We start from the raw sequence: 15850 nt of genomic DNA on the forward strand, positions 1-15850 counted from the left end.
CACAAGCTTTTTTTTGATGCTTCCAATCGGAGACACAGTCTATGCATGTGTATCCCTTCTAGCCATCAGTCTCTCTGCCATCTAGTCTCTCTGTAAATAAATGTCAGCGAAATACTTATAGAATATAATGGACAAAGAGAGAAATATATGTGACCATATTGTCCTGTTGGCTTGTTTTTGTGACGGTGTTCTGTAGGAGTTTGGATCCTGGAACATGCTCATGTTCCAGCACCCTTTTGCTTAAGTCTCAATGCAGAAGGACTTAGGTTCAGAAGCCCTCATAAGATAGCTGTGAGCAGCCGATTCTGGCATTTTTCCCACATAGGAGGCAACTACATTGCAATTCTTTATTGAAATGGGTGCTGTGTTTCTCGACAGTGTGGTGAGTTCCCACCTCCTCTGAGAATTAGATCCCTCATCTTTCATTGTCAGCCACTGCCTTGTTGCAATGATGGATACACTTCTAATGGCACTGGCATTTATATTCAGAGGAATTTCTTTCTTTTTTAATCACACAGGCAGATCCACTACAGATTTTTTATTGTGATTATTTCAGGTTTTTTTTTTTTCTGAAATGTGCTCTCTATTTATATCTGCCAGTTGCGGTCAGAAATGCAAAGTGTGGGAAGCTGAAACAAACCAAAATATACACAATCTGTGTCTTAATAAAACAACTTCTGATGGAATATTTCAGTAGCCTTTAATATAAAACCAAAGGAAGTTATTTTGTAATTAAAATATAATTTTATTAATCTGCACGTTGAAGGGCGCATTTATTAATAGCAAGCATCATGCCCAATATACAACAGCTGTTTTCAAAGTGAGATGAGAGGAAGTAGTTAATATGACCGGACAATGATTTTGTCAGATATAGACAAAGAAAAAGGCAGACACTATAAAATTATTTCATAGGAGCTGATCAGTCCGGAGAAAAGTTATAACAGTGTATTTCATTATATTTATTTTCTTTGCAACAATCATGAAATTGCAGGCAACGAAGGAGAGGCAATGTACTCAGAATGAACTGGGTGGTATAAGGACTCTGTACTCTCTTTGTAAGTAAAAATAAACCATGAGACTTAAAATTTAAGTTCCACTTTTTTAATCAGCATACACGTTCTTTTATTTAATATGCTGGCTGCTGTACTTGAGGATCCCACCCATAGATGTTCAGAAATGATAAGTTCATGGCAAAAACCTGGCTACCCATTGTGTAGCAATATAGGAAAAACAGCCCTTCTGAGCAGACGACACTACTTTATGAGGAAATAACCTTAGTTATTTTAGCCCCATACATCCTTTTTTTCCTTGTAAAACTTTAATTTTGCACGTAAAAGTGTGAAATCTATGAAGTGGAGATAAATGGAGAACCTTCCCCCTGAAAAGTGTACTCTTACCTCTAAGCAAAACTCTGCTGGACAACGTACTCTGACTTAAATGTGGAAAGACTTATGTTTTTCTGGAGTCTTTTGTGGGGCAAACTCAATGTCAGGTTAGGTGAGACAGTGTGTGCTGTGGCCCTTTGGTGGAATTGGTCTTTCACACATATGGTGGCCACCTGACCCAGAAGGGCAGTAGAACCTCGGGAGGTGAGCGGTCCAACTTGAATATTCCTACTGGAAGTTACACATAGAAAGCCCTAAGAAAATAATTAACTCTTGTTTTCCACATGAATCTGTTGTTACATCCAAAACATTAATTTTCAGGCTTCATGCAATGAAAAAATCCTTTGGTAAAGTGAATATTTAAAATTGAAGTTAGTTTTATGTTTACCATCCCAGAGAAATAGTTCTGTGGCAAATGTTATATCATCAACATTCTTTGCAATTTAGCTCCTAATATTAAAATTAATTTAAAACTAAGGAAGGCAAATGCATTAATGCTTGCGAAAGGAAAAGTGATGGATTTTCTTCTGTTGAACTTAGGTTGGAAAAGGATTTTTTCCATGCAAATTTTGAGGACTGTAGGAGAAGGAATAGCTTACCCTTACTGATAGCCCTAGCCAAGAAACAGAGTTTATACGTAGGTTCTATGTCTCCCCAAAGATCTCATATAGTCTTGCTAAGATAGGTTTGATGTGACGTGTCTTTAAGTGACACGAAACCTCAAAAACACAAAAGGAGAATTATCTTCCATAAGAAAAAGGTTGATAGTTTAGCTTATTCTCTGTGCTAAATTTAGGAAGATTTGACACTGTATGATCAAAAATTATATTTTTCTAATTACTATTATCTTGAATGTTTCTACCAAGTTAGCCATAACTGGCTCATTAAGCAGAGTGCTCCACAGTCTAACTGTTCTTGCCTGCAGAAAATGTGTTCTTTTTAGCAAATCAGATGTATCCTTTTATTGTAATTTTATCCTTCATGTTATTATTAGTATCCAAAATAAATAGTGTCACTTATTATTATGAAAAATATTCGCTCTCTTGTTGTATTACTCTTGAAATATTTACACAGTGTTAAGCCACGTATTCGTCTCATTTCAGTGTAGTTAGGCTGCCCATTAAACATAGCATTAACAGGAGTAAATTCATCTGCTTAGGATGTGTTAATGTCCCCAAAGCAGGAGTTCCCTATTTCTGCCTGACTATTTTCAGCGTAGTGGTGGTATCGTATTTAAACAGCTGCAAAGTTAGTTTAGCTTGGATAACTTTTAAAGGGAATTGGGTGGAAAAAAAAGGAGAGGAGCCTATTTCAAAGTTGTTTTGACTTAATGACCACTTTAATTCAATTGTTTTTACAGACAATAAACAGGACTGAAGAATGTCGGTCTGAAATCTTTGCCTTGAATGGAGAAACTTCACTGAACAAGAAGTTGGCTTCCAGTTTGCACAGGCGTCAAATGAATGCTTTTTTTTTCTACCTTTCCCAACGAAAACAAAACAGTGTTTTTATGTGCTGTGCAAATGGTTCCGTCATGTAGTCTGACAATTTTATTTTTGCTATATTTTTTTTTTTTTTAACTAAAGGAAAAACCCAGAGGAAAAATGCTGGGTTGACATTTCATCTGGACGAACATTTGAATTCAGAATTTACTTGGAGGTGTAGCTAGATCTTTTTCTTTTTTTTTTTTTTTAACAGAAAAACTGATGATGTCAAGAGGGAGCAAGTTGAGATGAAAACCAATTGTCTTCCTCAAAAATTAAGCTACTCTTTTTCTCTCATTTTATTTTTCTTCTTGTTTTAAACCTAGAGTGTTTTTTGGTTTTTTGTTTTTTGTTTTTTTTTAAAGAAATGTTTAGGTAAGGTTTATCTTGAATCTTAATTGCCTTAATTTTAAGGACGTCAAAGGCTCTCAAGGCAAGCTGTCAACGTCTTGTTAGAAAACCCGAGAATGAATTGAAACTGCTCACACCGGTGCTGGTGCAGAAGTTTAATAGACTGAGTTTTTGGGGTGAACAAAAAAAAACTGTACAGTTTAAAAGAAAATGATTTTCTTCTTTTGAAGAAAAGTTGATGATAAAGGAACTGTGGCAACTGAAAGGATTGGAAAAATGCTGGGACTTTTATGAACTTTGTCTTAAGTGTTGACAGAAAAAATTCTAGAAGGCTAAAGCATTTTACAGTAAAGTTATTGAATTGAGAAAAAAACTTGCTGCATTATAGAGAATGCAGGGTTTTTTTCTTGCAGAATGCAGATTTTTTTATTTACAAAGCGTGATCGCTAGCAAAAGCATTAGTGCTTTTTATCTGCAGTCTTTTTTATGAGCTTTAAGAAGTTTTTAGTCTGCTTTGCTTGTCACATTGCAAAAACCTAGCTTAAGAGCATTAAAAAAAACTTAAGTAGATAGGAGCTTATGGTCAAAAAAGTGCAAAAAAAGCAATAGATAGAAGAAATTGTTGACAATTTCTGTAGTCTTTCCTAGTTGTGAACAAATGCAGCCTATGGATGGCCTATTTTATACCAAAGATGAAGTGACACCCTAACGCAGTCCAGAAGATAGAGGTTTTTTTCTTTTTTTATCTTTATTTGACCTACATGGCCGGACCAGTTCTTACTTTCTTGTTTGTTTAAACTATCTTCCACTGGTGTTTTACATACTGCATATGTTTATAGTGGAAATTTCAGAATAGTTGGTATTAAAAGCTTGTTGATGGTGTGCTTTGGAGAACACCCCAAAGCACAGGGGAGTGGGTTGCCAACTAATCTCTCCAGGTGGGCTTTAATTTTGAGGAGTTTTTCTGTTAAATTGCCTGATCTTTGGTATTTCTACTGAAACAACAGTCTTCCTTCTGAATTCCGACATACCGCAGATTCATTTCTTCACCTCAGTCTTTGTCATCGTCCAGCATGCATAGCCACCTTAATTCTGCGTTTGTTTTTCAGTGATGCGTTTGAATCGCCAGGTAGATGCAAGAGAAAGGAAACTTGATCTGTGTTCTCATTTTAGCTCTCCCATACAAGCCGAAATGTTGAAAATGACTTAGTATTGTCATGCAGGCAGGAAGTTAAAAATGATTCTTCTCTGCTGTGATTTCTGTTGTCTTAATATGTTGGCTGACAATCACTAATTAGTATGATTAGGCAAAAAAAGACACTAACTAAATTGAATGCGCTGAAACCTGTTTTAGGAATGACAGTTATTTTCCATAGAGAAATCCTGGTTATGGCCCTTACTTTTTCCAAACAAACAAGCAAACAAAAAAGGTGAGAAGCAAGTCAAAAGGTGATTTTTTTTTCCTTAAGGAGGCAGAAGAGAAGCAGCATTTAAATATATACATACATACCCATATATCTATATGTAAAAGTTAAACCAAACATTTTTAAACGTTCCTCCATCCAGAAGAGAGGGGAAGCTTCATCACATTTATTGTGGTGCATTAGAGACAGGGTATCCATCAAAAAGAATGAAATTAAAACATATATATTGGATCAATCTGATTCAGCTGCCCAATTCTAAAAAGAGATCTGTGTTTCCCTAACCTGACTTTTAGGGGAAAAAGAACACAATTATTTTTTTAAATTGATAAAACAAGATCATATTTTTTAACATAGTGTGGGGGGGAGGGGGTTTCCCAAGTAAATGGCTGCTAGATATGCAACATAGAAAAGAGAGAAATGGGAGTTCACATGGTTCTTCACCGTAGGAAGAGGGCCTGATTTTCAGAAGTGGTAAAACTTCTGCTTTCTCCATAGTAGTTGTTGATATTCAACACTTCTGAAAACCAGATGATGCCAAAGTAAAAGAACAACAACATCCACAACATGTTTTCAATCAAGAAAAAAAAAAGTCTCTTTCTGTTTCACACGCTGTCTCATTACTTGTTGCTTTTTGAGAGTGGCACTTGAATTTTGTCCTTGGATAAAGGTTCCCTCTTTCTTTGGAGGGCATATGAGGGAAAAAAATCGATCTAGCCTTATTTTCTTCCTTTCTACACGTACTCTCTTTCTGTCTTTCTCTGAATTCTTTGTACAAATAGAGATAACCCCAGGCACAAGTCAAGTTAAATATGAAATGAACACATTTGTTTCTGTGTTAGTTCTAATGTGACACACAAAAAGTCTCATTTACTATCAACAATGAGGCTACAAGGTAGCTACCATGTGGCTGATGAATATGCTGAGGTACCTTCTTGTTTCTATTCAGAACTCTGCTGCTTTATTTATACATTCAGAAACATTTTTCTTATTTTTTTCAGCAAATAAAGTTAAACAATCTCAGTGTTTTTTATTAAGCCAGACAGGCAACACGATATCACAAATGCCTGTCACTTTAAAGTGTTTCAAGTGCATTCTGTATTAGAATTGTTCCCTTTTTTTTTTTTCCATGCTATAATGTTTAATAGTGTTTGAAATCAAAAGAAACAAAGCAAAGAAGTAGAGGAAGAAGAAGAGGAAAGAAAATGGATCCCTTAAGTACAATTGGTCATCCTACTGATCCCCAAAAAAACCAGTGAACTGGTACTTGAAAGTATGAATAATAAACAATGTGAGCCTTGAGTATAAGCAGTCATAGATCATAAGGTAAGAAAAAAACTTATTTGGAACGTACAAAATGCTCAGAAAGTGGTAACTTATTTGTAAAAGTTAAAGATGAGATAAAAGAGAACTGTGGAAGAGCAACACGCTGCATGGGTGTTGTCGTAGGACAGGAATACTTGGTGGCCTCTGAAATCTAAAACTGGTTTTCTTTATGTTCTGGCTAATAAGATTTTTTGGAAGATTTTTTATTATTATAATCTGTTTGAGTTTCTGGGGTTTTTTTGTTTTTTTTTTTTAATACCTGAATTTGTAAAGTCAATATCTATGTCTGTTTTACCAATTTAGCTTTAAATATCAGGAGGGTTCCTGAATGGTTGCAGAAACAATTCTAGAAGTCTAAGGCAATGGTGCCTGGCCCAGAGGTCTAGAAGTAAGATCAAATCCATAAGCTGAACTGCGTATGTACTTTCCATCACACCTGAATTCTTGTAAATAATCAAATCTGGATGTTCAGGTTTGGTATTTTTGTTTTTCCCTTAAAAGATAAATACAGAAGGGTTGTCAGAAAAATATGAATTATGGCTAGAAAACTCTGAATACCTGGGCTCGATGCTTAACATTGAGAAAAAAAATGGATACAGTGGAACTGAAGAGAGTATTACGTTTGCAGGTGCTGACCCGAGCGTAGATCAGGGCACTGAAAAGTCTCACTGTTCCCAGTGAGGTTGCTGAGGGACTCTTCTTCCTATCTGGCTCTACTGCTGGTTTTGTAAGCACTTTTCACCTGTGACAGTCAGGCCTCAACTTGTGAATGTCCTCTTATTGCCTTCCAGTGAAATAGACTCTTGAAATGTCCTTAGCTTGTGCTTACTTGTGTAGTTCTGTTTACCAAGAGACTGCCTTGGTTGTGTTGGTCAAGAAATCCACCGTAATGCAGAGTGAGGCATATTTGAGAGCAATTGCATCACATTGTATCATCTTCTGCTATGGATGCATGCCCAACTGTGGAAGATAAAGGCTGGTGATTAGAGAAGTGAGGGCTTAAACTTGCGATGGGCAATGGGCTGAAGCGTTCGAATGGATTTTTACTCAAGTAAAAATCAAACGAAGGGTATTATTTATGTATGTATGTGTACCAAAACTCAGCAAATTTGAGGAAGCCTGCATTGTAATAAAGTTTATTTTTAATATGTCATAGTATTTGGATCTATATTATGTTGTTTATGGTACTGAAGGATGAGACTGATACTAAGTGTTTAACAAATTGCCATGCTTCGTGATTTTAAGCGTGATGGTGCTCCTCATGCCACTTCATTTTAACGCTGAGGTTGACAGGAGCAAAACAGGTTTAGGCAGACTCGCTGAACTCCACCTATAGCAAGAGTCATGCTAAAGAGGGATAATATGCTTAAAGTAATGAATCGATCCATTTTTAGTGATGAGACCAAATGTGGTAGTTGAAGATAGTAATGTTTGATACACACATGGTCAACATTTCCTTTCAAAACTTTACTTAACATGAAATTGGTCCAGATATGAAAGAAGTGCCCTAGGGTAAGGGATTTTCCTCGTCTGTCTCAGTAGCCCGCATGAACTAAGAAAACAGTCACGGTGTGATGGAAATGCAAAACAGAAAACAAAAATGCTGACGTTTGGTGTATTAGTCTTTTCTGTTTTATGACAATTGACTCTAGTAACAATGATTCTTATAATTTCTAATACGCATACACACAATCATGCACGCACACTTTCTCAGAAGGAGAGCTGAGTGAGCAGCAGACTTCTCCTTTCCCTCAGTGGAGCAGATTTCTAGAATCTCAGCAAGCAGCAAAGGAGAGCTATTTTCCCCTCAAAAAGAGCACCAACTTTTTCTACATTGCTCCTGTCACCCAAATAGGCTAGAGCGCTGTATGTACCCCAGAGATTTATTCACCTTTGTGCCTCAAAGCAGGCAGAAGAGGCCCTTTCTTCTCCCCTTTATTAACATGCTCTTTGTTAAAATTTAACAGAAAATTATGAGAGAAAAGCTGTAAGAAAAATAAATCCCAGTGTTGGTTTAGCTTTCCATGTTGAGAAAAATTCTTGTGTTCATTTCAGTTGTTCAGTTCAATTGTTAATTCCCCAGCAGTGACAGCTGAGTTCTTTCACCTTAATAAAAATGTGTAATGAAGTGAAAAATGTCAGCCTTTGACGGGTTCACAAATCCATTTTTCCTTGTAGGGCCAAAGCCTGCAAGGTGTAAGCACCTTCCAAGATCTGGATCTGTTGTCCTTAAGAGAATATCTGCCCAACATTAATTTTCTGCCTTTAAGTGTCTTTCTCTTGGATAATAATTTTATGAATTTGGTGAAATTTACAGTCAGTTATATTTTTAAAAGCCCAAAAATACAGCCTAGAGAAGAGAACATGATGTTTATGTAACTAAAGTATTATTAAATATGCTGTATTCCAGAGTGGAAGAAAATTCTACTGTCTTTTGGAGGCAAAATGATTTTATGTAAAACCAGGAAGCGTACAGAATTCATAGAGGAATTTTTAATTGTTTTCCTTTTTAAAGGAGAATGAACAGATTCTGTCTGTAAGAAAAATCAAAGCAGCTCTGAAAGCAGATGAACTTCCTATCAAGAAAACATGCGTCACACAAATGGGACAGAGGTTCTTTAAAGCCCTTACAGACCTCACTGTAGCCAAAATGTAGAATACAGAACCTCTGTGAAACGTTAAATTATGAATCTTATTTATATGGGCATCTGTGTGCTGATGTCTCAGAATGTCTTTGAAAGATCTGTACTGCTATGATTTTTTTTTGATGTTTTTCCATTTGTACCACAATCCTAATAGCTGCCATTTTCCCACTCCTGGGGCTTTCTGTAGATCAGTGGATGTTAGGTTTAAACTTCTGTTTTCTTTGATGAAGCTTTCAATAAAAAAATAAAGAAAGAAAAGAGCTGGGTGACTCTGTGTTCTTGTGGCACCTTTCTGCAGAGGCTTCCCGAGGCCGTGGCTCTTGTGCTGAGCACAGAGGGAGCAGAAAGGCTTTGCAGCAAGGTCTGCCTCCTCCGTGTCTTCACCAAATGGAAGGAAAGAATCGGAGAGACAGGATGGCTCTGTTGCCCCATCAGCAGCACAACCACCCATGTGTTTGGAGGTGAAATGCAGGAGAAAATTTCTCTCACACCAGGAATGAGTGTTTAATACTAATGGGTATCTGTTATCCAGGCTCTCAGCTGTGCTCACTTGCTAGAAGATCATTGCCTCTGTTTCTGAGGCTGATTTTAAAGAGTGACTTCAGGGCAAAAGTTGCCACATGGAAGACAGAAAATCTTTATTTATGGAATAAGTATAGGCTAGGCAGTGGTAGTGCAAGCCATACTTCATCTTGAAAGGGAACTGGAAAGTAAATTGCCTACTCCACCACATCTCATGGGGAACAAGAAAGCTATTTGGCGCGCTTCCCCATGGCTGCTTCAGTCAGCGGTCTCGTGCTGCCATGTACATTTCTTCCCAGGAGGGCCATTTCTGTGACAAAGGTGAGGGTGGGCTGGCAGTGGCCACTAACTCTCCTCCCTAGCCAAGGAGCTTTATTCACAGGTTGGAAATAATCGAGTGACATTTTCACCCACAAGGAACGTGTCTGTCTCCTTCAGCACTAAACATGTTTTGTGGGATTGCCTGCACACTTCCCTTTTTGTTCTTTCCGCCCAATGAAATATCCATGGGCGAGCTTCTCTCTCCCTTCAGCTTAATCAGAAAAGCCTGAAGAAATCTTTAGAAAGTGGAGGAATGTGAGGAGGAAGTGGGTGAGAGGGTTTTTTTCAACTGCATCTTTGCTGAAGTGCCCATTGCTGGTAGTTGTGATGATGGTGAGAAAAGGAGGAAGGCAGGAGGCTGAAGCTACAGCCTGCCTGGCACTCTCAGTAGTAGCTGAGGAGCCTGGGGAGAGCAGCAGGAAGTGGGACGCATTGTCCCACCAACACAGGTGGTGCCCAGGTGGTTTATAGCTGGTGCTCTGGCATTCAGGTTCAGATTTGTCATTTCTAGGATTGCTCCATTTCCAAAATCATTCCACTTCAAATTCTACTCATGAGGGCATCACTAACAACTGTGGTGTTAGTGGTTTTGTTATTGTTGCCTTCTCAATTGGCTGTCCGTGTGCACACTGAACCAGGCTAAGGGGGTTTTGCATCCTCTTCCATAGAAGTGCAGGTAAGAAGGCTTTCTCCTCTCGTCCTCATGGTCCCACCATCAGTGCCAAAAAAAAAAATTGGTAAATGATATGATTATATTGAACATTAACTCCCCTATCTAGATGATAGAATTAAAATAAAAAGGACAAATGGGTCTTTGTATGGTGTGATTTATGTTGCTTCCAGAGGGAGATGGTTGTGTTTAACTCAAGAAAGACATTGGGATTCTGGAGTGTGTTTAGAGAAGGGCGACAGAGCTGGTGAGGGGTCTAGAGCACAAGTCTTATGAGGAGCAGCTGAAGGGACTGGGGTGGTTTAGCCTGGAGAAAAGGAGGCTGAGGGGAGACCTTATCACTCTCTACAACTACCTGAAAGGAGGTTGTAGTGAGGTGGAGTTTGGTCTCTTCTCCCAAGTAACAGGCAATAGGACAAGAAGAAATGGCCTCAAGTTGTGCCAGGGGAGGTTTAGACTGGATATTAGGAAAAATTTGTTCACTGAGAGTGTTATCAAACATTGGAACAGGCTGCCAAGGGAAGTGGTTGAGTCATCGTCCCTGGAGGTATTTAAAAGACGTGTAGATGTGGTGCTGAGGGACATGGTTTAGTGGTAACTTGGCAGTGCTAGGTTAATGGTTAGACATGATGATCTTAAGAGTTTCAACCATAAAGATTCTATGATTCTATGATCAGGAGTCTGCATCTTGGAATGGAAGTCCATGACTTCCATGTGGAGAAAGCCATGTGCTCTGATTGTCAGGCAGAGGGGGAAAAAAAGCCAAAACAACAGTTGGTGTAGAATAAACTGAGGAAAATTCCACACTTACCATGTTTAAATACACTTTACTTGTGTTGTTTTGGGTGACCAGAGATTGCAAATGAAGAGCAAGGTCTCAATGTGCCAGTAATCATCTGCAAGCACATAAGCAAAGGTCCAGGAGCAGACAGGACTACAGCAGAGGTAACTAAAAGTGGCAAACAAATGAAGACACAAACCTAAGTGTTTGCCTGACTGTTATTAAACTTGCTGCAGCCCTTCTCCGTGCCTTGGCTCCTTGCCCCACATTTGTCAATCTGGTCTTCAGACTGTACTCTATGAAAAAGTCTTCATTTGACTTAGCAGAGCGCAAGCCACGGTGATAACTAATGGCTGGCAGAAGTGGTCCTGAGGCTGCACGCAACACGGGAGGATTTTGCCAGGCAAAGAGTGAGGCTGGCTGGCGGGGAGTGTGCTGCCCGGCACATCCAGACAGGCAGGCTGCGACAGCCCGCTGCTGCACACAAGGCAGGCGTGTTGATGGGAAGCAGAGAGGAGACACGCGGCTTTCCGCTTAAGCCTTCCTAGAGCCTGTCAGTTCAGAGAAACACAGATGCGGTCAGCCAGGTTTGTTTACCGATGTTACAGTGTTCCTGAAAAAAATCCACTTTGGGGGAAAGATGCTGTAGCCAAACCACTTCCTTCCTTTAAAAATTTGTACGTATAAACCTCTGCCGAAGGCATGCTTACTTTTATCAGCTTGCCTTGCACTGGTACATCACTGAACTTATTTGGAGGGACGTAAATGATAACTAAATAATCTACTGGATATGGGCACTGCTTTAAATGGAGGAATTGAAAGTTGATCTAGTTAAAATGATGTAGCTATTTTTTAAAGTTGAACAGGCTTGGGTTTATAGTGTGTCTAGCTGAGGCACTAAGCTCTGCTGCATTGAAATACTGCTGAAAAATAGAAGTGTCTGAGTAAAAGATAGAAAGCATGATTTACACCTATTATTTGACTTATTTCACCATTTGTTACCAGACAATGTATTCTCTATCTTGTGTGGAATTCAGCCGTTGATACATGGCCAACTGAAAATTGTGTAAGCTCCTTGAACATCATTCCTGTGGGATCTAATCCATGTTTTTCACTCAGAAATCATTTCCTCCTTATTAACAGTTGTGCTACACCACATGGCAGCCCACTAGGATGCTCTCTTCCTCAGGCAGAGCAACCTCTACCCAGTGGCAACCTCATATGAAATACTCTGTGGTGGAACTTAGGCTCCCCTGAGCTTTCCACACATGATCTGATTATTTTCTAGTTAATCTTGGTGACACGTGAAGGAGGTGCTTGGCTGCCATTGAATCCCTTTTTAGTACAGAGGAGGAAGCAGAAGCAGAGGAGTAGGCAGATCTCATCCGTTGACACCAAGACACAGCAATCATTAGCCAGAGAAAATCAAGGAAGATGCTGTTTGTTTGAGGAAGGCAAAGCAATAGAGAAATCGGAGTTCTTTAAAACTTCCCTCATTCTGTCTTCCTCTGGCTTGGGAGGGATGCGCAGCCAGTCGACACAATTAAAATTGTGTATATGCTTTCTCAAGTGCAATATGCAGCCATTGGCACAGCTAAACATACACGTGTCTTCCTGTTCGTAGCTGCTCGAACACTCACCTGAGCCTTAACCTCCACGGCACAGTGAGCAGAACTGAGTAAGGCATCAGGAGAAGCGGAGATGTGTTGCGGTGCTCCCCTTCTCAGGTTGTGCTGCAACCTCCAGCAGTGAACAGTTGTCTTAACCACCCTGACAGTCTGGCTTTCTTGCTGTAGAGGTGAGTCTTCAAGGGACCCAGAAAGTTCCACTTTAAAAAAAAATAAATAAAAATATTCATTTTTGCGGTATCTCTTCCCTGTTGCTCAACTCTGTCTCTTCAGTATTATGCCCCGCGCATGCTTCCAAATGAGCAAATAAATATTTGTTAGAGTAACACACAGAGGCCCCAGTCTCCACTGGGTACTGTGCAAACACAGAAAAAAGGCACGTTCTGCTAGGCTTATGAGGTGAAGGGAAAATGATCCGCTTAATCCATTAAGTGATTCCTATTTCCGCTAGACCCTCAGACACAGCTGAGTACAGTGGGCTTCAGCATTACCGGTTACTTTTCACAGCAATAGCTGGCTATAGCACAGAGTTCAAGGACTGCTTTCCAAAATCCATTTCCCTTTTCTCATATTGATTGTACTGTGAGGGCTTTGGGATGTAAACAGCTGTTTGCAGATGACAGTTTTTGGAGAATATCCAATTCTTTTTTTTCTTTTTTTTTTTTTCCCCCAGAAGAAAACATGCTCTGAAGAAATATCTACTGCTGTTTAGAAAACCCAGTAGTTTCAGTTGGTGAAAGTGCTGCCGTCAAAATCATCTTGAGGTGTATGATTCCCCTCTGTACAGACCTGTATGGCTTGTATGAGACATTTCTTCAAAAAAACTTATGTTGGAGGCCTGACTGACCTTAAAATGGTGCTAAAGCTTTGAACTTGCTCTGACTAGCGATGAATGTTGTCTATAGCAATGACTGAGATAGGATGCTCATGGCAGGGTTGTTTCTACTACGCAAGACAGCTGAATTGTCTCTGTAGAAGAGGGCCTCATAACCTAGATGGGAACCTTTTTTCTTTAAGGGATGTGCAGTGAGATACCCATAAAACTGTCCCTTCTTTTGTCTTTCGCACTGGGGGCAGGGGTTGTGTTGGAGGTGTTAGCTGCAAATGACATTTTCTCCTTGTTTTGCCTTTGAACACGACCTTTCCGGTGCCCAGTGCGTACTGGCTGTGCTCCTAATGAGGCATCTGCCCCTGCACAGAGGCGCAAGAGGCCCCTGGGCAAAGAAAATTTCCTTCCACATCAAGGGCTTCCCTGGGCTGCAGCAATACTCCTTCCACCTGCCGGCCCTGGCTGCGTGAAATATGTTTATTACTGTAATATGTTTCAGCTCTTGTAGCCAGCTCCTCCTGACAGAAACTATGAGAGAACAAGTCCTCCCTGTCCCCTCTCCCCACCCCCCCAAAAAAAAAGGCGTCAGAAACGTCCTCCAGCTGTGGTGACCCAGGATCAGGGAATTGCGCAAGCAAAAAAACTCTGCTCTTAGCTGAGTTCTAGTTTATTTTATTATAACCTCCCTCTCGTCCCAATCCACTTCCAGCTCGTTTATCTGTCCCATCAACACGTGGCATCCTGCCTGGCATGCAGAGGGTGAGCTTTCTGAGGTGACTTCCATTACTTGCCTACACAGCACCTAGGAGAAACCTTCAAAAAGTACCCAAGGCACGAGCACCAAGCTACAACCACATTGGTTTCTCTACTGGGACTTCTTTGGTTATTTCTTACAAAGCATATTATTTTTATTAGGCTTGGAGAGAATTCTCTTAAAAAAAAAAAATAGGGATTTGAGCATCAAAGCTCGCTGTGGTCATGTAGGCTGTTTACCTGAGAGCAGCAGTTCATCTGCTGAGTACGAGTATTGAAGGCTGTAACTAATTGGACAAAAAGGGGCAAAAATAGACAAACTTCCCAAAAAGAAGAGGCAGGAAATGACCTTCCCTAACTCAGAAGAGACTTTGCAGACTAGAGAGGCTCTGCCCCATTTTGCCTCTCCTTGGAGGCAGCTGCATTTTAGGAAGGTTGAGACAGACCGAGCATGAGCTGCCTTGGTGAATGAATTAGCAAATAATTTTGATTAATTCTACGCGCAGGTAAAAGGGAAAGAACTGAAGCAGGATGGATGGCTGAGGTGCACGCAGGCTGAGAGGGAGCAAGGAAACTTGAATGTCAGATAGCAGGACATTAACGCCTGGCCCAGAAAATTGTCTCCTCCTCGCTGTGGCACAGACAAGCGTTCGCTTTATCAGCAACAAGGGCTCAGAAACATGGGATGAAAAATTTTATAGCAGGATTGCTTTTTCCCAGTTGTGATACATACAACGATCCAAAATAAATGATTTACGAAATAAAGCCCCGGTCCTTTTCCTCCCACAGCCACCCGTGGCCGGCCCCTACCCCCAGCACACACAGCCAGACATTTCATCAGCACAGCTACGCCTGGCTACAGACACCAGTAGAAATGCAGCGAGAGAGACTGCTCTAGCCCTGAGTATTTCAGACTTGTTTCTCTTGACTTCCTTGGTATCATTCATATTTTAAGTTGTTGGTTTTCTTTTCCAAGAAAGATGACATAGAGGTAACGGAACTCAAAATAATAAAGCTTAAAAAAAGAGCAAAACACGAAACGATGAATTGAATTACCATAGAAGGTAGGGTAGAACTGCACCCTGAAATGGCTTGCTTACTAAATTTAAAAAGAAGAACTAAAAAAGAACTATGCACTTTCAGATTCACACTTGTGTGGTAAGTTTGTTTGCAGACTAAGGCGCTGACCAGAGGCAAGAAAGATGGCGAGAGCTCTCGGTCCTCTGCAAAGGTATGCTTCCCACTGCCCATTTATAAAATGCCATTTAAGAAAGGCATCATGCTGTGGATATCAATGTGTGTACAAGTATATAAACAGACCCGTGATAATTTTATGCGATAGAGACTCTATGTAGCATTATCTTCAATCTTTAAACCCTAACCCATCCTCAGAACTCAAATGAAAAAGCAAACTGCACAGCCCACAACCTGTTTCTTTCTTCCTACACCACTTTCAGCAGTAAAAACTGCTTGGTAGCAAGGCGTGTGTGTAAAACGTGCCTGTGCATTGGCTCTGCCTCACTGCATGCCAATGCGAACTTCTTGGGCTTTTGTTGGCCTCATTTTTAATGGCTGCAGGTGCCATTTGGTGCAGGAGACACAGCAGAGAGATGTGGTCTGTGGAGAATAAAAAGTATGCCAGTTCAAGCCTCTAGACAGGAAAAATGATCTCTCTGCAGAGGTCAAAGAAAGACCTAAATAGGGGAATCTTTTCACCATAATGAACAACAAAAA

The 15850-nt window shown here is 40.0% G+C and overlaps 1 protein-coding gene across 8 annotated transcripts in view; it reads left to right on the plus strand.

The window, feature by feature from the left end:
* Positions 1-7115, plus strand: part of RBMS3 (RNA binding motif single stranded interacting protein 3) — a 716669-nt gene extending 709554 nt beyond the window's left edge. For all 8 annotated transcript variants that reach the window (XM_074575088.1, XM_074575087.1, XM_074575089.1 and 5 more), the window contains one exon: positions 2746-7115. In XM_074575088.1, coding sequence (XP_074431189.1) covers positions 2746-2752 — 7 coding nt within the window. In that variant the 3' untranslated portion in view covers positions 2753-7115. The remainder of the gene's footprint in view (positions 1-2745) is intronic.
* The last annotated feature ends 8735 nt before the right edge of the window (positions 7116-15850 follow it).

This window comes from Larus michahellis, chromosome 2 (assembly GCF_964199755.1).
Source record: "Larus michahellis chromosome 2, bLarMic1.1, whole genome shotgun sequence".
NCBI classification, from domain to species: Eukaryota; Metazoa; Chordata; class Aves; order Charadriiformes; family Laridae; genus Larus; species Larus michahellis.